The sequence below is a fragment of the Alternaria ventricosa genome (assembly GCF_023758065.1).
Source record: "Alternaria ventricosa strain BMP 2768 chromosome Unknown scaffold_24, whole genome shotgun sequence".
Lineage (NCBI taxonomy): Eukaryota > Fungi > Ascomycota > Dothideomycetes > Pleosporales > Pleosporaceae > Alternaria > Alternaria ventricosa.
In genome coordinates this window covers 83,933-105,490 of record NW_026055704.1, presented here as the reverse complement: position 1 = coordinate 105,490, position 21,558 = coordinate 83,933, and the positions used below count along the sequence as shown (strand labels likewise).

General features: G+C 51.3%; 7 protein-coding genes across 7 annotated transcripts; 3 read left to right on the top strand and 4 right to left on the bottom strand.

Moving 5' to 3' along the window:
* Positions 1 to 1,093: 1,093 nt before the first annotated feature.
* On the bottom strand, positions 1,094 to 2,265 carry J4E93_009746 (uncharacterized protein; the record flags this gene model as incomplete). Its single annotated transcript, XM_049347635.1, has 3 exons — positions 1,094 to 1,577; positions 1,630 to 1,764; positions 1,814 to 2,265. The coding sequence occupies 3 exons, from the start codon at positions 2,263 to 2,265 to the stop codon at positions 1,094 to 1,096; spliced, it is 1,071 nt and encodes a 356-aa protein (XP_049195136.1).
* A 3,132-nt stretch (positions 2,266 to 5,397) lies between these two features.
* J4E93_009745 (uncharacterized protein) lies at positions 5,398 to 7,051 on the bottom strand (the record flags this gene model as incomplete). The annotated part of the gene is made up of 2 exons (XM_049347634.1): positions 5,398 to 6,874; positions 6,945 to 7,051. 2 exons carry the CDS (start codon positions 7,049 to 7,051, stop codon positions 5,398 to 5,400), a joined length of 1,584 nt encoding a protein of 527 aa, XP_049195135.1.
* A 561-nt stretch (positions 7,052 to 7,612) lies between these two features.
* On the bottom strand, positions 7,613 to 9,297 carry J4E93_009744 (uncharacterized protein; the record flags this gene model as incomplete). Its single annotated transcript, XM_049347633.1, has 4 exons — positions 7,613 to 8,253; positions 8,305 to 8,875; positions 8,927 to 9,045; positions 9,099 to 9,297. The coding sequence occupies 4 exons, from the start codon at positions 9,295 to 9,297 to the stop codon at positions 7,613 to 7,615; spliced, it is 1,530 nt and encodes a 509-aa protein (XP_049195134.1).
* Positions 9,298 to 10,154: 857 nt separating this feature from the next.
* J4E93_009743 (uncharacterized protein) lies at positions 10,155 to 11,039 on the top strand (the record flags this gene model as incomplete). Its single annotated transcript, XM_049347632.1, has 1 exon — positions 10,155 to 11,039. The coding sequence occupies one exon, from the start codon at positions 10,155 to 10,157 to the stop codon at positions 11,037 to 11,039; it is 885 nt and encodes a 294-aa protein (XP_049195133.1).
* Positions 11,040 to 11,095: 56 nt separating this feature from the next.
* On the bottom strand, positions 11,096 to 12,463 carry J4E93_009742 (uncharacterized protein; the record flags this gene model as incomplete). Its single annotated transcript, XM_049347631.1, has 1 exon — positions 11,096 to 12,463. One exon carries the CDS (start codon positions 12,461 to 12,463, stop codon positions 11,096 to 11,098), a length of 1,368 nt encoding a protein of 455 aa, XP_049195132.1.
* Positions 12,464 to 13,074: 611 nt separating this feature from the next.
* On the top strand, positions 13,075 to 17,178 carry J4E93_009741 (uncharacterized protein; the record flags this gene model as incomplete). Its single annotated transcript, XM_049347630.1, has 4 exons — positions 13,075 to 13,621; positions 13,669 to 14,118; positions 14,170 to 14,289; positions 14,339 to 17,178. The coding sequence occupies 4 exons, from the start codon at positions 13,075 to 13,077 to the stop codon at positions 17,176 to 17,178; spliced, it is 3,957 nt and encodes a 1,318-aa protein (XP_049195131.1).
* A 326-nt stretch (positions 17,179 to 17,504) lies between these two features.
* J4E93_009740 (uncharacterized protein) lies at positions 17,505 to 18,143 on the top strand (the record flags this gene model as incomplete). Its single annotated transcript, XM_049347629.1, has 3 exons — positions 17,505 to 17,560; positions 17,625 to 17,763; positions 17,820 to 18,143. 3 exons carry the CDS (start codon positions 17,505 to 17,507, stop codon positions 18,141 to 18,143), a joined length of 519 nt encoding a protein of 172 aa, XP_049195130.1.
* Positions 18,144 to 21,558: the final 3,415 nt, after the last annotated feature.

The following is a 21,558-nucleotide window of genomic DNA, read 5'->3' as shown; positions in this document are numbered from 1 at the left end:
CGTAAGAGGTTAGTGCCGTTGTTGCCTTGGGCCTAAGCGATCCTTCGAATATACCCAGGCAAGTATAAAATCCGCGCATGCCGTCAGTTCACCAATGGCCTGTTTCTTCCAACATAAGCACCACATATTTAACCCCGCACCCTCCGTACCAATACCATCTCGTATCCAAACACAATGATCCAGCTACCCGAAGACATACTACGAGACCTGATCATAACAACAGATGGCCAAGCCGCGTCGCCGTATTCCTATCACGAATGGGGCTACACCATCTACCGCACATGCTACAGTCCGGAATCTCAATCGCAGTGGGAATCTTTGATCAAAGCCATTCAGCAAGGAGTCACAGAAAACTTTCCTGGGTCGCAGGAAGACGATGAGCCACCGACTACTACGTCTCAACTCCTACGCTCCCTGTTACGGCTAGACTTCCGCGATAATGCTGAGCTTTATGATGGCCTTACAATCGAACAGCTTCGCCAGATATATCTCCATCCTACTATAGAAAATCCTGTGCCCTCGTCACCGAACTTGTACAGAAGCGACCGTGTCTTCCTTGTCGCTGACGCAGGGGTTTTGATGGATTCGTACTTTTTGTCGAAAGAGAACGAGAGAACGAAAGTGGCAGATATTGGCGATATTGGTGATACTACAAGCTACGTCGCAGCTTCCCAGAGTGTGCAGAAATACCAATACCAGCACTATGGCTACAGCAAAACCTCCTCCACCAAGCGACGATGGCTCAAGTGTGTCGAAGTAGACTACGTTGCTGCGGATCATCATCCGCGGAGAAGAGGTCAGGGCCTCGGGGACCAGTGTTTTGGCTGGTTTATGATGACGGCGGAAAGCGTGGTGGAGCTATGGGAGGTATTGCTTGATCAAGACGTCGAGGAGATCAAACCCAGGTTGGTTGATGTGATGATTTGTAAGTACACCATGCCCTATTCGTGTGTTGTTGGTTGATGAACACATATGTTAATTATTGAATAGGGGGAGGGTATTGAGCGTTGATGGAAAGATGAGCTGGGTAGATGGGCATTGTTATGTTGACTAAACTTTGCGATTTGGAAGTAGTCTTGTATATCTAGCATGCTCACAAGTCGTCAATGAGCGGGCTAAGGCCCTGCGCGGTACCAATCCTGATCTCATAAAAGTCCCTCCGCCTCTCAACATGACCACGGTCTGCCATGAACTCAGCAAACGCAGGCGCATCCGTACCGGGCTGCTGCAGGATCGTCTCGGCGCCTTCTGGTGCTGCGATGTCCTCACGGACGCTCCAGCCACGGCTAGATTGGTTCTCGTCGCTGAGCATGAAGCTGTGGAGCAGCTTTGCGCCTTCAGGGTGGGGTGCTTTCTTTAGGATGGCGCCAGTCTGAGCCCAAGAGACGAATTTGGCGTCGCTGGGAAGCGCATACTTGACTGGCGGCCGGTCTGCGAATGAGTACCCCGAGGTAAAGGTCACCGCGCTGCTGCTGTTGGCAGCCTTGATGAGTGTGCCGGGAGTTGCGGTACCGCGCACCCAGCGGGGGTTGTTGGCGAGCAGGGCGTTGAACCATTCCTCACCGAGCTCTTCGATGCTGCACAGGATGTTAGCCTGTTTGCATGTGATGACTGGAGGGGAAAACGTACATCAGTTCGAACTGGTATAAGACAGCATCATCGTCATTGGGGTAGGTCAGAACGATCTTGTCCTTGTATTCGGGCTTTGTGAAGTCTTGGTACGAAGTAGGCATCGTGCTCGTTTTGTTCATGTTGGCAGAGATACTGTTGCTGATTAGCATGTGTGACTCGACGTATCCCAGGAAACTCGTACCCCCAGTCAAAAATAAGCAGTCCACTGTAAGCCGCATCTGCGTCCTTGAACACAGGATAGATCTTGTCGAAGTTCAACGGAGCGTAGTTCATCAAAGCGCCCTGCTTCTTCCATCGTGGGTAGTCGTGAAGCGTCTGCAGGATGATGCTGTCGACGTAAACATTATCGGCAGCCAATTGTGCGTCAAGGTTGACATCATGGTACTTCGACAGGTCGACGGTGACATTGAGTGTCATGTTAGGGAACCGTGCCTCAAAGGCACTCTTCAGACTGTTTTGCTGAGTCTTCTCGTCGCCGCCATGCCAAAGAGTGACAACGCCACCTTCGGCCAAAGCTGCTTGATAGATCTCATCGAGGCTGCGCATCTCCCGCTCGTAGGTTGTAGTGTTAGGGAGAGAAGCTGCCAGAGAAACTCCGGCAAAAAGTGCCAAGCTCGAGAGTTCGAAGCGCATCGTGGCTGGTTTCGGTCGGCTGGCTGTGATAGAGGCGCAGTTGTTTCATGAGCCATCGAGGTATTGCACATCTTATATCGGCGACTACTAATCACAGACCCACGCGCTACAGATGCTATCGCGACAGATTGATTACGATCATTGCTTCCACTTCCAATTCCGACTCGGGCCTTTATAACCTGTTTAGCGGACCAGAAGGAGGCTGAGACTTCACTGAAGTTACGCGGCCTCCAGATAGAATGGATGACATCGCAATGGGAATCCAAGGCTCACGCTTCCAATGATATCAAGAGCTGTAAGCACCCGAAAGCAAGATGTTTGGCATACGTAGTCTTCTCGACGCAGCATCTTCAGGAAAGTGTTGCGAATTCGACAGTTTTCTTTGGCAGGGACCGTGCGGGTGTTGTGGGACTGAGTACGAACGCGCTCCAGATCTGCACGGTCTCGAGTCTTATCACAAAGAAGCTTTTTCACGTCGATTCAGGGTTTCTAAGAATGAGAGAGTGAGTGGGTCTTGGAGAAGGAGAAGATGGGTAAACTTCGGGTCAAAACAGGTCAACGGTGGTCATGATTGAGTGCTGAGCTGACACGGGAGCGGCTCTAAATCAGGAGAAATATGGGCGGGGCACAGAGTTGGACATGGAGAGAGCTGGTCACGTGAACGCTTCGCTTGTTCCGGTAAGGCGCGTCCCCCCTTATCGCATGCCCCCGGCAATCGGCACCGTCATTCACGCCTTCGCCCCAGTTGGCGTGAAGGTATGCCGTCGCAACAAACATCACCGCCATCGCTAGCGGAATCCAAGAATGGACCGAAGCCTGAGAAATCCACCCGATGGACAATGATACAGGAAGTTCCCCGCAGGAGCCGCCTGCCAAAAAGCAACGAACCCTAGCCTGCCAGCGATGTCGCTATCGGAAACAGAAGTGCGAAGACAGCCGCCCGTGCCAGAATTGTGTCAAGGGAGACGAAGAATGTCTTCCTACGCAGCCAGCGCCTCGGCCTCACGTTGAGAGCGAATATGTGCGTATTCTGGAAGAGCGCGTTGCTGAGCTTGAGGCTCGAGACCCGCAGCAGAGCCTTGATCACCTAGCAAGAACCCAGAACAAGCCTGATCACGACATAGATGACACGTCCCCAGCAAGCAGTGGGTTGGCGGGCGATGGGATCGCAGGGGGAGCAGTTGTCCCTTCGATCCAACAGACCTTGCCGCCGCGGCGGTCATCTATCCTTTCCGGCTCATCTTCGGGTTATGCAATAGCTTCGGGCACGGATGACGAACCGACTTGAATCATCTCATCTTTGGGCTTATCGCATCACCTTCAGCGCAGTTTCCAGCTCACGATGCTGCTCGTACCTCAACGACCACACGGCCGGCACAGGTCGAAGTGAGTAACGCGCACACACTGTTGACCAGCATCTCTCCGGAACTCGAAGAATCCTTGCTCAACGCATATCGCGAGCGCGCTCAAGCCCAGTATCCCTTCTTCCACTGGGACACCTTCCTCACATGGCATTCGGAGTGGAAGCACTGTTTGTCCCGCGACTTTGAAGAACGAGCATGGCAAGGGTTCTTCATCAATCTTGTGTATGCGACAGCTTTAGTACTGTTGCGTCAACCTTATGCGGCAATTCTCAATGCTCGAGAATTTTACGATAGTGGTATCGCACTCCTGCCGGCTGTGCTACGTCAACCGGATAGAATCCTCCAGGTGCAGGCAAATCTACTACTGTCCGTGCATGCACTACACCAGAGCTCTACTGAGCGCATCATTTCTCTCGCGTCCACAGCTATACGACAATGCGTTCTGCAACAATTACACCTTGGCGAGACGGAACCACTACCAACCGACGTTGATGCCCGACTAGTAATCCAAGTCAGACGGCGATGCTTTTGGTGCGCGTACCTTCTTGATCGGTTGGTCATGTCATCCTTCGATCTTCCTCCCTCTGTACCGGACTACATGATTACCGTAAGGCCTTTCGCTAATATCGAAGACCACGACCTGTTAGGAGCCGCTGCCATCACGCCGCCTAATCATGACTTGACTGATTCTCAGAACTACACGTGTAATTCCTCAGCGCTTCATATACTGCAGTGCAGGCGCATACAATCCGAAATAAGCGCTGTTACGCTTCGATGGGATTACCATGCTCAGTTTGAGAATAGTTCAGATTGGCGGATAAGAATACTTGCGGAATTGGAGAACTTCAAATCTAGGGTACAAAACTTTTCAGATCCACAGTCAAAAGGTTATACATCACAACGGTGGCAAGCGATGATCTACCACTATACGTTGCTCATGCTTTATCGACCGACAAAAGCCAACGTCATCGGATCTGCCGGCGATTGGTCGGTTCAAGCCAGCAGCCAGGCTTGCTTGATGTTTCGTAGGACTCAGATTGATCGTCAAATCGCTCAGCCATGGCTTGCAGTAAGCAATTCTGCAAACTTGACGACACATGTGCTAATCCTAGCAGCTCCTTGTACAATTCCAGTCCGGCATCACACTCCTTTACTGCTTCTGGGCTACCCCGCCGGAACATAGAACCGACAATTACTACTCTCTCGATGTCTCTGACGCGCTCCGCGCCTGCTCCAACATCCTAGCGATAATGGCAGACAGGTGGGTGAAGGCAGAATGCCTGCGAGACGTCTTCGAGCTACTGGCGCGCGAAATCCCGCTGGTCGACCGGCCCAACAAACCACCGACTCGACTGTCGGAGAAAACGGTTAAGACAATGCGAGAGCACCTTCCGCAGGTTCGCGCACTAGTAGTGCATCGTTCGGTGTTGCGCATGATCGACGAGATGATAAATGAAGACTTCCCTCGCTCTGCGCAACCTTCTCAGCTACCAACGATTCGTGGCATGCTCGCTCCGAATCACCAAGAACCTGAGGAAGACTTCAACAATCCGCTACAGCAGCTCAACGGCAACTTCCAGATGCCATTTGCTATGCAGCAGCCATTCGAGTACGGAAATACAGATTCAGGGCTTGAAAATTTGGCTATCGATGGCCTACTCTCGTTTCCTGGGGTGTTTGACTTCGAAGGCTGGACATGACAGGTCGACAGAAGCAGATCTCATTGGGACTAGTGTACTCAAATTGCAGGCTATTGACGACTTCACAATCACGCTGATTTGCCCTTGTCTACGATGGACTCTCCGGCGACCGTCTCGAAGAATGCATCCGCCAAATATCCACCGCAATAACTCAACTTCTCAAACCCATCAGTCATAGGTTTTGAGCTAAGAGCTGGGCCTTGCACCGACTTCAAGTAGCCAGCGATACCTTGGTCCTGCCACATCTTCGCAAATTGCTCCGTCACCATGTTGAGACCCTGCAGACTCCAGATCGGCTGGACCTGCCATACGACGCCTAGCTTGGCAAGATCGAGATGAAGGTTCTTGACCTGACCATCACTGAAACCCGCTTTCGCAAAGTCGTAGTCGCCGGTGTAGCCAAAGGCAAAGAGCCGGTCTGGATACACCTTACGGACCTGTGTGTGGAATTCGACAATGTCTTCCCAGTTTGGAGAGTCCATGCGCGCCCAGGTTACGTCTCCGAGTGGCGCAGCGGCGATGGCGCGCTCGACGATGCCCTTGACGCAGCTCTTGATCATATACTGTCCCATCGCTGATCGCGGTAGCTCCCAGTCGAAGAAAACTTCCTGTTTCATGGTGTTGCTTGCGACGTCGCGACGGTCTGACAGAGAAGCAACCTTGCGTTTCGTAAGCTCCGCCATGTAAGTGGCAAACTCTTCTTTCGACGCAACGGCCTCGACAGCCTCATCGAATGTTTTGATCCCCGCTTTCGCCTTCCACTCGTCTCGCGCAGCCTTCAGATCTTTCCCCTCCATCTGCGCGACCGCGAGACACTTCTGCAACGGCTCTATCTTCTTCGTCGCTCCCTGCACATACTCGTGATCGCGCTCGTCGACGACACTGGTAATGAACTCGGCATGGTCTGTGTCACAGCGGCATAGCAGTAGGGTCTCCGCGCCCATGACATCAAATTGCATCCGCACAGCTGTCAAGCGATCCAGGTACTCTTGCGTCGGCACAATAGTACGCCCTTGACCAACAGTAAACTTCTTCATCCCGATAGCAAGGTCATCGATGTGTATCATCGCTACCCCAGCGTCCACGAACTCGCGCGCCATCTTCATTGTACTCGTCAGGCTACCGAAGCCCATATCGCCATCCGCAACGATCGGCGCCATGTAATCCCAGTTCTCCAGCTTCTCACGCTCCTCGATCGGATGTCGTAACCGGTACTGTCGTTGGCGCTGGTCATGCCAAAGTTGGCTCTTGAAGATCTTGGAAACAACCTTCGGCACGGTATCCCAAGGGTAGTCCGCATGGTCCATTCCAGGGAGTGCGACTTCCGAAAATCCGCATAGAGCACCGGATACGTAGACAGTCTGCTGATGTTTGGCCATCTGCGAGACTGCTACCGGATCGGTGGTACCGAATGTCAACTCGCATGTGCCGGCTTTGTTGTGGGCGTTTAGCTGCTCCCATAGCTTAATGGCTTGAATCGAGGACGCTTCCGAGGGAGCGGGGATGGAGGTACGAAGCGCGGCTATAGTGCTTGCAGCGTAAGGTCTGGTAACGAGGTCAGCTGAATACTGTCACGGAGTTGATCTACTACTTGGCATCTGACGGGGCTACATACCGCTTCAAATGCGACTGCCTTGCAGAGCTCCATTGCTTTTCAATAGCAGCTACATCAGCTTCGAAAGTCTTCTGCTCATCTTGAACGGATATGTCGAGTTTAGGCATAGTGTGGACTGTAAGGAAATGTGATATACACTATTGTATAGCTTGACAGTTTGTCGAATGATGTGTCTCGGTGAACGAAGCGCCTCTGACCATATATCCAGAAGAACCGCTATTTGAGTAGCCCAGCTCGACGCGCGAGACGCGTAGCTATCCTTGTCGCTCGGCACATGCAGGGTATCTGCTTTCTCCACTGCAAAGAAGCACGGGGGTCTTCTGCGTCTCGCAGTCTCGCACTTGCAAGTCCGATAGAGTCCGCTACCGGAAGATAAGCGAACGTGAGGACGGGTCCACCTTTTCGTGCGGAGGCGCACGCCTCCAGGGCTGATAGCTTTGCGGCTTCCGATATGTTGAGTAACCCGCTTGACAACTGCAGGAACTCGACTTGTGTTGGAACTAATTACGAATCGGGTAATACACTTCAAACGATAGAGTGCATGTGCTGAGCTGTGGAGGGGCTTAAGTCACGTGTATAGTAGTCTGTTCGTAACGTATTTGCTCATTTGTAGATTATCTGTAGTGACTGCAAATCCTGTATCAAGCTGACCTCAGTCTCTGTTCTATCTACCATACGTATCGAAAGTGCACATTTTGCTTGTCAGTCAAGTCGCGGAAGTCAGTATCTGCATGCACCCTTCCAACCTTATCAGAATCGATGCGGTCTCGCCTGCAGTTCTCATACCAGCAATACGTCGCATACATAGCGATGGTAATCATCGACAGAACGTAGCTACCCAGCACTGCACCCATACCAAGCGGATATAGCGGTGCCTGGTCGGCCTTGAAGAATTGGGGTGCGATGATGTTGCTGATACAATATGCGATAAAGACCAGCGCATTGACGGTTACTTTCTTCGTGTGGCCCGCAGTGTTTGCCGTGTTGATACCGAGGGCAACGATATAGGGTCCGAGGTAGAAATAGGAGCAGTACAACGCTGCGAGACGCCCATTGTAGTTGTCGAGCGGCAGAACGTATAAGAAGACCGCGGAGATCATGCCGACGATGATGCCAAACATGACCCACGCTGTACGTAATTGCTTTGCCGGGAAGTACTTCGCAGTCAGAAATACCCCGCCATTGCAAACGTATGATGCTATAGTCTGCAAGATACCGGTGGGCATTGTGAGGAGCGTCGAGCGCTGAGACGTGTAGCCGAGGCCTTTGATGATGAGAGGCGTGAAGTTCGTCAAACCTCCGTTCGGAACTAGAGAATGTCAGCCTAAACTTGGAAGAGTGGCATATCGGGGTTGCTCACTACTGATCCAGATATGGAAGAAGAACATTAGCCACGTCTTGGGATCGAGAAAGGCTTCAGTCATCTGGTCTTTCTTGAACGTCTTGTTCTCCACTCCCGTCTGATCTTGCCGGATTTTGTCGATTACGATAGCCTTTTGTCGCTCGCTGACGAACTTTGCCTTGACGGGATTGTCAGGCAAAAAGATGCCGATTACACAAGCCCATACAATAGTCATTGCGCCTGTGATCCAGAACATAGCGCGCCATTGATGTTCGCCTGCTAGAAATTCAATACCGTATCCGATTGGGCCAGTGAAGCACACAGAAAGACCCGTATACATCAAGCCGGTTCGAAGAGGTTGCTCACGTCGAGGGTACCACATGCTGATGATGAGGAAATTGCCGGGTACAATAGGAGCTTCGAGAGCTCCAAGAAGAACACGGAGTGCGATAAGTGTAGGAAAGTTGTTGGCGAAACCCGTCGCGATGAGGATGCAGCCCCAGAGCAGTTGGACGACAAACATCAATTTGGCGATCGGGAAGCGCTGGAGGAGGCTGCCACTCGGTAGGCACCAGAACAGATAACCAAACTATACGCATTGTCAGCACCCTAGAAGCGATGGTAAATAGGGATTACCTACGTAGAATGCACTACCAACCCAGCTGTATCTGTCTCCAGTCAAGCCAGTATCAGCTCGGAAGCCGTACAAGGCCGCTGTAGCTGTCGTCACTTTGTCCATAGCGCCCAGCGTGATGTTGACTGATGTGTCTATTAGCGAGCGCTTCTCGTTATCTCGCTTTCCAAGCACTCACACCAAAGCAATGGCACAAGACGCAGGTCTAGCTTCCATCGCAAGCGTGTCGCTTCTTTTCTTGTATACGCATTCTCCCCCGTGAGATGATGAGCATAGGCAGCCGCCACATCAACGTTGGCCGAGGCAACTTCTCCTATCTTGACCAAATGTGTGTCCTCGATGTCGGCGGACGACATGACTTTGCTATCGTCGGGCATGGTAGCAATGTGTGGAGTGGGAATGGAAATGCAAAAAGAATCTCCCAATAGGTGTCTCGAACACCTGATTAAATGCGTGTTTTATACAAGACCAAGACCAAGACTCATATCAGTAATACCTATCTTGATATCTCGTTGAGTGTCGCTATCTCCAGCTAGACAGCGGCTGGACGGGACATGGAGCGTCAAAGTCCAGCTCGATAGGACGAAGATTGCGCCCTTGACTCGTGAACGTTGTCGTTCTCCGCATTTTGGCGACGGCAACGATCAACCGGTTTGCGTGCCCGTGTTCGCTGCTTAGCGGCAAGGGACAAAGAGATGGTTCTTCGGACTCTCATGTCCGATGGTGGCACGGTGGGTCACGACCAATAGTGGGCTGTCAGGCCCTCAAACCATGCCACGGTAGTGCTAGTATGGGTCCTGATACCCGACTGCTAGGATCCGTCTGTATAGACGACATGCGCCATGAGGAACGGGCGATAGGGCTTGCTAGAGGGTTGCTGCGCGTACGGATATGGCGTCCTGCAGCGGCACAAATTGTCCGCCACCTTTCTTGCGCAGAATGTTGCGTTCAGCGCGGATCACGCGAACAATGCATTTAAACAACCATTGTCAAGACGTCATCGCGGTCGTTGATGGAAACAGAAGTTGGCGAGTTCAGTAGCCGTGGGTGGTTGGAGACGTGGCAAATCGCGAGATAGTCGCGACAAACGTCAACCGCTTATCGGCGGCCATCACGTGCATCGCCGAATGCGGACATCCCGAAAGCGATATGCAAGACAGATACATTGCTTGAGAAGACGTTATTCAGGAATCGTACATCAATTGAAAGACCTTCTCACTCAATTCGTGCAACCATGGCACGGAATTTACGCATTTGCATGCTCAATGCCGATGCGCCGGTGCCTGTTGTGGCCGCCGAACGCGCCCCCACCTATGGGCGTATCTTCCACCAACTTCTTTCCTCAGCGGCTGCCAAAACAAAGTCATCACGCGCGTCATTGGACCCTTCCATTCAGATCACATCAATCGACTTCGATGTTACGAAGAACGAATATCCCGCCTCTATAGCAGAATTCGACGCTGTCATCATCTCTGGCTCTGCGAACTCGGCCTACGATGAGCTACCCTGGATACGCAAACTCGCACGATGGACGAAAGAAATATATGAGACAGAGCCCAGGGTGAGGATCTTCGGCAGCTGCTTCGGCCACCAGTTGGTCTGCCAAGCTCTACTTGGAGATTATGGTGTGAAGGTGGAGAAGCATCCGGAAGGCTGGGAACTAGGGGTAAAAGAGATCTCACTACATCGGCAATTCTACCATGCATTGGTTGATAACAGGGAGGGCAAAGATGGTATGGATGTCAAGAAGATGAGGTTACAATTTGTGCATCACGACCACGTGGTTGTTCCAGATGTAGAAGCGCTGCCGGGCTCTTGGACAACGCTGGGAAGAACTCAGCATTGCGCTAATCAGGGCATGTATGAACCTGGTCGTGTCCTCACGTTCCAGGGTCATTTCGAGTTCGATCGTTTCATCAACAGTGAGACAATCAAGTATTTCTTCCCGAATTGGCAGCCCAAGGTCTTGGAAGAGACGCTCGATGCTATCGATGCGGATGACGATTCTGTAGCAGCAGCTGGAGTTGTCTTGAAGTTCTTCTTGGATGACAGTGCTAGAAAGCATGGTCAGTCACATGCTGTCGTTGGGGGTTTACTCACGCCACCATCAAGAGAATGAGCTTGCATTTCTACAACGGATCCGATATGTATCAACTACATATTGTAGATTTAGTCCTATATACTACTTTCCTTGATCAATGCACTTAATCTCTTGATACCTTCGAGAATCTCTACTTCCGTATGCCATGCCCATGACAAACGTATGCCATTTCCATAGCCCCTTGCAGCACGAACGGAGGATGTAGGATCCCCTTGCACTTGCATCATGTCGCCATATGCGAACTTTACATTGTATTTCTCCAAGCCTTTGGCAGCCAAATCGGCACCTTTTCCAGCCAGACCTTCTGGCAACAGTAGCCATATGAAGTAGCCTCCAGCCTGCGCGGAAGACTCCTCAGGACTAGTGTCGGCGCCGCTCGCTTGGTCGGAAATCTCATTGTACGGCTTCCCGGTAGAGATGGTGACACCCAGTGGAACCAGAAAGATCTCTATCCCCTCAAGCATGGCGTAGTAGCGAGACCGAAACGTCGGAAGAACTTTGGTCTCTAGATGTTTGCGCAACAACCCAGACTCAAGCACCTCATGAACGAATGAAGCAGCAATATGTGCGGGACAGCCTCCAGATCTGGTCGCACCCACTTGTGATAGTGCAAGAGTGAATGCAGGGGTCGCTTCTGCCCAGCCTACTCGCACACCCGGTGCTATGATCTTCGAGAACGAACCATTGCTCATAGCATTACCCCATTCATCTTTGGGGCCTCCATCGAGCGTGCGATCGATGTCGACAATTCGTGGCGGTACGTCACCGAGATTCTCATAGCTTCCGTCTTTATCGGCTGGCCAGCGTAATATGTCATACACATCGTCGGTGACCACGAGGGCATCAAATTCTCGTGCGAGGCGAATGAGTTGTTGTCTTCGCCTGAGCGACATGGTCTTCGCGCTTGGGTTTGAAAACGTCGGAACGCAGTAGATGATGTGTCGATAAAGCTTCTTGTATCTTTCACCCGTCTTTCGCGTTGATGGAGAGGGTGTTGTCGATTTATCTGCGTCCGTGAGACTTCGTCGTAGGAAATCCACATCCAGCCCTTCATCGTCTTCTGGCACACCTCTCATCATCCCCTGGAACCCGTTGTCCATGAAGATAGGACAAGCCAGAAAGTAGCACGGTTCAACCATCCATATGTTTCGTGTGTAACCTGGCTCTGTGAAGCGTGCAAGAACGTTATCCAGGTTTCCCGACGCCCCGTTCGTGACACAGATACGGTCGAACGAAAGCTCCGAACCGCGTCCGTACGTTGAAGTGAGCCATGCTGCGATACTACGTCGGAGTGGTTCGTAGCCAGCGTCTGGGCCGTAGATCAGTGAGGCTGCGGCCTTTGCTTGCGAATTAAGTACGCTTGTCGCGCCGTCGAGAAGTTGAGCCGATGGAAAGAGCGAAGGCGACGGCCACCCCAATTGCAGATTGATAGTTTCGGTCATATTGGTTGGATCTGGATGCGACAATGATGGTGTTCTTACAGGCAGATCACGACAACGCTGCTATGGAGAGCAGTCGAATCATTTTGCGACCTCGGCATGCGCGCTGCAAGCCCACGCTCATGATCGCATAGCCACTTAGCATATGGTGGAGAGCGTGATATCGGCCCCTGCTATTCTTTCGGACTCTGGCCCCCGATGGAGAGGATTGTCGGAACTTCGAAGGATTCATTGAGGGGTTCGTTCGTGCCACGCTAGTCATGTATTAGCGTGTTTCTTGGGAAGGGATCGGCAATCGCGCGTCATCCTCATCCTGCCCGAATGCGCAGCAACTCCACCCTCGACGCGACGCGATAGGCATTACAAACCCGTACTGCCATGCATTCGGAACGGCATACACTGCGGCATCGGTATCATCACTGCCAATGGCGCGCGACAAAACAGCTGACCAGGCGATGCCTGTTTGGCGCGTTCATACCCTGATCTATCCACTGGCACGACGGTGGCTTACTTCGGATTTCTGGGAGCTATAGGGACATACATCACCTTTGGACTACGAAACACTGCATTTGGCCTCTTCATCGATACACCTCTTTTCTAATCGCCCGCCAAATATGCCTTTCGTTGAGCATCCGCTGCAGGGTGCAGGTATACGCATCGCTATAGATCGCGGCGGTACCTTCACAGACTGCTTGGGTATCGTACCAGGGAAACCAGACGTGCTAGTCAAGCTTCTGAGTAACGATCCGACGAACTATGCCGATGCACCCACAGAGGGCATCCGCAGGATACTCGAGCAGGCCTTGAACGTATCCATACCACGCGGCAGCAAGATTGACACCAGCAACATCGAATCGATCAAGATGGGAACTACAGTCGCGACAAACGCCTTGTTGGAACGAAACTCTACGAAATGCGCGTTGGTCGTCACCAAAGGGTTCAGGGATCTTCTACGCATAGGTGATCAGACGAGACCGAAGTTGTTTGATCTCAACATACGAAGGCCTGAGACGTTGTTCGACGATGTACTAGAGATTGACGAGCGCGTCACACTCCACGATTCAACCGAGGACAAGTCAACACTACGAGACCCCAATCGCGACTCATACAACCTGGAAAGGGGGGTCGGTGGCGAAGCCATTCGCGTTCTGCGACCAATTGGTTAGTAGCTTGACGTGGAAGTAACTTCCTCGCTGACACTTCAGTAGACAGCACACACGCCCGCAAAGGTCTCCAGGCCTTATTCGACAAGGGCGTACGGTCCTTGGCGATAACGCTCATCAACAGCTATACTTTCCCGAACCACGAGCTTCAGGTTGCCGATATCGCCAGAGACATCGGCTTCACGCAGATATCAGTCTCATCACAGATCTTCCCCATGATCAGAGCCATTTCGAGAGGCTACTCAGCAACAGCAGACGCGTACCTTACGCCTTTGACGCGCAATTACATCGACGGCTTTCGTGAAGGCTTCGTAGGCGGCCTGGAAGATACCAAGGGTGCTCGTTGCGAGTTCATGCAAAGTGACGGAGGACTGGTGGGATGGCAGCACTTCAGCGGTCTGAAAGCTATCCTGTCAGGCCCGGCTGGAGGTGTTGTTGGCTTCAGAAAGACTTGTTTCGACATACAGCGGAAGAAGCCAGTGATAGGTTTCGACAGTAAGTCTAAAGCTTGCGAGGCATACCAGAAGTAAGCTAATGCTTATGCAGTGGGCGGAACCAGTACTGATGTTTCGCGGTATGCGGGAACACTGGAGCACACCTTTGAGTCGATCACGGCTGGTGTTACGATTCAATCTCCACAACTAGAGATCGACACCGTCGCTGCCGGTAAGTAGCATTCATGATTGTGGACTTGAATAGCTGCTAAACTTTCTAGGCGGTGGAAGCATCCTTTCTTATCGCAATGGCCTCTTCCTAGCAGGCCCCGAGTCAGCAAGTGCACATCCAGGTCCAGCCGCATATCGCAAAGGTGGCCCTTTGACGGTTACAGATGCAAATCTTGTCTTGGGGCGTCTCCAGGCTGAGTACTTTCCAAAGATCTTCGGCAAGCACGAGAACGAACCTCTGGACTATGAAGGCGCAAAGCGAGCCTTTGAAGAATTACTCGTCGTGGTCAATGCAGATCTGTCACAGACTAGCGGGAAGACGAAGACTGTCGAAGAACTTGCTCTTGGCTTTTTGGAAGTTGCGAACGAGACAATGTGTCGACCTATCCGCTCACTCACTGAGGCGAAAGGACACCGGACGTCTGATCATGATCTTGCGGTCTTTGGTGGCGCGGGTGGACAAGCTGCCTGTGCCATTGCTGCCAACCTGGGTATCGATCGCATTTTGATTCATCGCTACTCCTCTATCTTGTCAGCATACGGCATGGCACTTGCAGATGTCGTTCGCGATGTTCAAGAACCATGCTCAGTATTGCTGAAGTCTTCCCTGGACGAACTTGACGAAAGGCTGTCGTCGCTCGAGAAGACTGCTGCTGAACAACTGGCTAACGACGGATTCTCTGGCCAGACAATTGGCTTCGACCACTTTCTCAACCTCCGCTACGAAGGATCTGACACAACCTTCATGGTCTCGCGCCCTGATCAAGGAACGTGGAACGACGCCTTCGTGGCTGAACACAAACGCCAATTTTCCTTCATCATGCCCGGACGAGATGTTCTTGTGGAGAATGTGCGAGTCCGAGCGACTGCCCGGAGCCCATCGGTTGAACCCGTGTTCAACCTCGATCAACAGCTCACCGCCTGCACCCCGTCCGCTGTGTCGGCAAAGAAGATTTCGGACCACGTCCCTGTCTTCTTCGAGAATGGCTGGACTACTTCTCCTTTGTATCACTTGACGAAATTGGCCAGAGGTGATATCGTCGATGGGCCAGCTATCATCCTAGACAACACACAAACGATAGTGGTTGCACCGAGTTCCAAGGCAACCATACTTGACCGCCATGTCATGATCGAGCTCGATCGAACGACTACCCTACCAGGCAACGAAGCTGTTGCACCACGGACCGTTGATCCAGTAGAACTTTCCGTGATGGCACATCGCTTCATGAGCATCGCTGAACAGATGGGTCTCGCACTACAGAAGACTAGTGTTTCGGTCAACATCAAGGAACGTCTTGACTTCAGCTGCGCGCTCTTCAGCCCCGAAGGTCGCCTTGTAGCCAACGCTCCACATGTGCCAGTTCACCTTGGCTCAATGGAGCAGGCAGTCATGTACCAGCACAACAAGTATCTAGGCCAGCTACGACCAGGCGACGTCATCGTCGCTAACCACCCCATTTCCGGCGGCACGCATCTTCCGGACATAACATGCGTGACGCCTGTTTTCAACGATGCAGGCAAGACCATTATCTTCTACACAGCTTCAAGAGGGCATCACCAAGAAATCGGTGGAATACTTCCAGGCTCAATGCCAGCTGGCAGCGTCGAATTGCACGAGGAGGGTGCCATGATTGTGTCAGAATACCTCGTTCGCGATGGCGTTTTCGACGAGGAACTAGTTACAAGGGTATTGCTCCACGACCCCGCGCAATACCCAGGTTGCTCAGGAACACGCAAGCTCGCCGATAACATCAACGACCTTAAAGCACAAGTTTCTGCCAACGCCAAAGGCGCAGCGCTCGTAGCTGACCTCATCACCGAACGAGGTCTCTCAACCGTACATCTCAACATGCACGCAATCACCGCCAACGCCGAGTCCTGCGTACGCGAGTTCATGAAGCGTACACATCAACAAACCGGCGGCAAGCGGCTTGCCGCACTCGATTTCATGGACGACGGCACACCCATCAAGCTCGCCATAACCATCAACCCAGACAACGGGTCCGCACACTTCGATTTTACCGGTACAGGCGAGGAGGGGTACCACAGTTTCAACGCCCCCCAAGCCATCGCCAGATCCGCCACACTCTACGTCCTCCGCTGCCTCATCAACCAAGACATTCCGCTCAATGAAGGCTGCCTCCGCCCCCTCACCTTCACAATCCCAGAAGGAAGTATCCTGAACCCCTCGCCATACGCCGCAGTGTGCGCAGGTAATCCCATCACATCCCAACGCGTCACCGATGTTGTCATCCGCGCATTCGAAGCCTGTGCCGCAAGCCAAGGCGACTGCAATGTCTTCTCATTCGGTATAAATGGCGATCACGACGACAACGGTACACCCATCCTCAACTCTGGTTTCGGCTTCGGAGAAACAATATGCGGAGGCAGTGGCGCCGGACCTGGCTGGCACGGCACTTCAGGCGTGCACATCCACATGACAAACACGCGTATCACGGATCCGGAACTACTGGAGAAGCGTTATCCTGTGCTTCTTCGTGAGTTCAGTATACGTGATGGGTCGGGTGGACAAGGGCGGTGGAACGGCGGAAATGGGATTCGGCGCGTGTATGAGTTCTACCGCGATATGAATGCTTCAATTGTTAGTGAGAGGCGGGTTACTAGGCCGTATGGTATGCTTGGGGGTGAGGATGGCAGTAGTGGGGTAAATTATATTGTTAAGAAGGTTGGTGGGCGGTGGTGTAGGCTGGGTGGACGCAAGGACTTTTCTGTACAGAAGGGAGATTGCTTTGTCATCGACACACCTGGTGGGGGCGGGTGGGGGATGAGGGATGAGGACGAGACAGGGCAAGTGGGAAGTGCACCGAGATCGGCAGTGGAACGGAGGTTTGTTAGCCAGTTTCAGTTGGCGCAGGAAGCCAGCAACTAGAGGTGCGGTTGGATTGTGAAGAGCGCGCGTTGAGGCAAGCGTTTTAGGACAGAACATAAGATTTATTATTGGAGCTTGGCCTAGGTGATTCGAGTATGTGATCGATGCTACGGCTTATTTGGTCGTCTCCCATCTACGCGTTGACGAAGTCTTTTTCTTTCCTCTTCATCATTCTTCTATATTCATTCATTTCTTGAGTGGCGCTAGCATACCGCGTTCACACCGCGATACTCTCCTCTAACCCGATTTGTCCAAGTGCACATGCAGCGACCTTGTTTACTCGCGCCAACCTCACTGCTCTATTATTGTTGCAAACTCCCACTGCAATGCGCTTGGGTCGCAAGGTCTTCGACATGTCTGAATCAAAGCGATCGGCTGCTAAGTAAGTCGCACCAGCCAAGCATGCTGCCTCCTCCAGCCCTAAATGGGTACTAACGCGACCCCAGGCTCTTCAACAACCCTGCGCTATCCGACGTCAAGATCAAGCAAATTCACGAAGGTCATACGCGCGAGTACTATGCGCACAAGGCTGTGCTATGTCTAGAGTCTAACTACTTTCTCAATGCTTTCACTGGCAACTTCAAAGTAGGTCGGCAAGAGTTTGGAGCTATGTGTCAAGAGGAAATACTGATAATGCTTAGGAATCATCTGAGGGTATCATGGAACTCCACGAAGACGATCCCGAACACTTCGAGTTCCTTCTCAAGTTCATGTACACCGGCGCGTACAACAAAGACGAGATCGCGAAATTCGCGGGCGACGACAAGAACAAACGGGTGCTTGTTCCAATCGGTGTACACGCTATCGCCGACAAGTATGACGTCGTTAAGCTCTACGAGCCAGCTGCGGAAGACGTGAAGGCTGTACTCGTGGATGCTGACAAGGACAAAGAGATGCTTATCACTGCAATCCACGCTCACTACGGTACCGAGGTCAATGTCGATGGGGCTATGGACGTCTCATAACTTCCGTTGTCTTCGAAAAGCACAAAGACCTTATTCAGAAGAAGGAATTCGAACAGCTGCTATTGACGTATCCTACCTTCGCCGCAGATGCTGCACTACACTCTCAGCGAAGCAAAACACTTGGCGAAGGAGCTCTTGCTAAGTGCACCTCATGCAGTATTGAAGCTGTTTACCTGGACAACTTAGGACAATAGAAGGCTGTGCAGCCTACATCGCGTAAGTGCGGCTGTTACAGAGTTGTTCCAGCACGTGGTACTAGTTAGTGATAACGAGCAAGGCTCTGCGGGCTACATAGGTGCAGTAGTGAGCCTAGAAACCATATTAGGGAGAGCAAACAAGCGATATTAAAGCTTCACTAGTAATCTTTTGTACAGCATCGATTGTAGATGTAGCGAATTTCACGTACATAAGATGTTACTTAGCCTAGTAAAAGTGCACAAATAAAGTCGAATACAACCTGTATCTGCACCTGTAAAACACGCATCTTTTCCCCTCTGTTTAGAAACACCACAAACACGGTTTATCGATTTGCCTAGGTAAGATTTATTAATAGTGACTTAAGGGTTTGCGGCTAAGTCTTTAGCTGCTACTACTAGACATGTTTATTGACCTGTAATAGAACTAAGTAGTATAAGTAACTAGATATCGTTTCAATTTAACTTAGGATGCCGTTGCGATAATATCTTAGCAATGTTTTTAGACGACAATGTACATAAGTTGTTGTGCTGCATCCCCTGTTACCAGATCGTTAAAGGTGGGCATTACACACCGTCGACAGAGCTACTATTTAATCTTAACGAGACAAGCAGCTGTAATCGAAAGCACCTCGCAATGTTATTAAAAGCACGCACTATCAGTACAGTATATACATTAACAAACGCGACCCTTTTATAATATACAGAAAGAGAAGAAGCAGTACAAGTGTCGGTGAAATAACAATATCTCCTTCCCATACTAAGCATTGATCTCATAATGCTTAAGTAGAATCTCGTCACCCTCTAGGCTGTCCTGTACCACGTATTCAATACCCTTCTGCAAACAGGCATCCCAAAGGTCCGGAATATACACGATATCCCGCTGGGCTCCATGTAGGATACATACCGCTCGAAGGTTAGGCAGTCTTTCAATCCCCCTTGCCAACTGTCGATTGGCCTCGTCTGCGACATGTAGGTGCCAACTGCCTTCAAGAGCTTAGCGAAGTTGCTCGTTGCCGAGACCCAACAGAGTAATCGAGGTAGGTAAGCTTTCGACTATTCAAAGTTGAAATGCCAGATCCGCATCCCAGTGAGCTTCTTCCGAGGTATACGTTATTATCATAGGCGTATCTGTAAGGATTATAGCGGGGACTAATAGAGTTTGCAGCTTAGTAAACTCGTTGAGGGTACTAACTGCGAGAGTAGTACAGTCTTAGTCGCCGAAACGGCCCTCCGCTTGTTTTGCAGAGAGTAAAAGATATTGCATCGTATCCTTGCTTTGAAGAAGAGCCATGCACATAAGCTCGAAATCCAGAATCCAGGGCATGTCATCGCGTTCATCATAAGGTCTTAAACAGCCCAGTCTGAAGCGGAACTCTACCAGTCGGTGACAAGGTCGTATAGTCATAATAATCTGTTCCATAGATATCTTGCAGTCAACAAGATAAAGAGTGCTGAGATTCCGGAGCCCGTTTCCTTCGAAATCAAGTCGTAAAGCCTCAGGGCCGAGAAGGCTGCGATGCATATCATCCGGATAGCGGTGGCGGTAATGTTTCAACGCTAGAAGATAGCGAAACGTCGCGATGCGCTCGTCGTATGACTCCGGCTGCGGAAATACACAGTTTAACCCATCAGTCCCATCAGGCTCATCTTCATTGACTTTGACAAGGAAATCCCCTGTAATGATATTGATCGTAGCGAGTTTTGCGTAATAGCCAGGTTTGCTTAATCCGAGTTCAAGGCCAAGAATCCGACTTAGAGGTCCATTATAGGTTTCGAGCGTTAGCTCTAATACGTTTGGACTCAACCAAAGCAAGAGCGTCAACTGCGCTTTCGCTGGAGTCCCTTTAAATTCGTCGTGCCACAAACCTGCCACCTAATCGTTAAATAAGCCCTGCACCATAGCTAGCAGGTCTTCAGAGATCGCTTCTCCCATTGCTAACACCAGATCTTCCTCTTGCTCCTCAAGGCCCTCCTTGCATCTCCGAGCTAGTGTTTAATTACAACGTATGACTTGTATGTATTCGGCCAAGTATGAACATAAGCTGATAGTCCGAAGAAGTCTTGTCAACTAGCGAACGCAATCCGCGTCGCCCATTGCCATCTCCCACGGCCTTCCTAGGCGGAGATGTGTAACCTTTCTTTCTTGCCTCCAGCCAACGATGTGTATATCTGCGTAGAGTAGCGGCGTCGCACTCTTTCGGAGTCGTTTTGTCGTCAGACAAAGACTGTGTAAGGTCTTTCTCTTCGTACGGTCGTCATCGTTGTCGATCAGCCAGGTCACGTCACCATGTTTTGGCAAATTCAAAGGCCGAATGTCTAGTCGAAGATATCCAAAGATCCTGTCGAGTACTTCGGTGGGTAATGTTGCAAGATTAAGGGAGGTTTGGTACGGGTCATCGCAGGACATGACTGCATCATCGTCCATCGGCGCGGTGAGGCAGCGAAGAGGTCAGAGGTGGGGACCGGCAATCAGTAAAGTATACCAATGGAGGGAACTCAGGCGCCGACAGATTTGATCAGTCTAAAAGACTGGAGACGATAGTCGACGTGATTATGTTCGTGATTTGCAGTGGTGGTAGGAAATGCTAACACGTCGCGGGGCAGGGACGCGTGTTTGACGTGACCCGCTAAGGAAGTTTATCATCGGCAGTTCTCCGGGAAGCCAGGGGCTCATACATGTGGAGCGCAAGCTCACAAAGGCATCTGTTAGATACTATATGTAACGTCAAGCCAGTAAGCCATGCACTTTGCCGAATTACCCAGGTGTAGCATCGAGCCTACCCAGGTACCAGGCCCTGCAGTCCACACTTAAGAACAGCAACCCAGGTACCGACAAACAGTTCATTGCACGAAAGAATGCGGCATAATTGTTTGCACAGGAGGACACATGTGTTCCTGCAAGCGCTCGTAATCAGCCAAACCAAGCAAAAAGCATCCAGAGAAAAAGGAAAAACTCGGAAATGCCAGCCAGATAGAGCTAAGTTGAAAAAGCAGGTAAAGATGTTCGAGCTCCCATTTGCCAGAAAAGACGACGGAAAAAGATAAATGCAGTTGCATCGCCGCCTGCCTGCAAGGTTATTTAGCTAGGAAGGCGTTGTCTAAAGCTGTTACGCGACAAGTTGAGGGTATTGGTGTGCGTTGCTTAGCGTTGTCCAAATCAGGCAACTTGTGGAAACCCATCGATTGCGGGCGTCTACAATGTTACCACCGTCATCTGA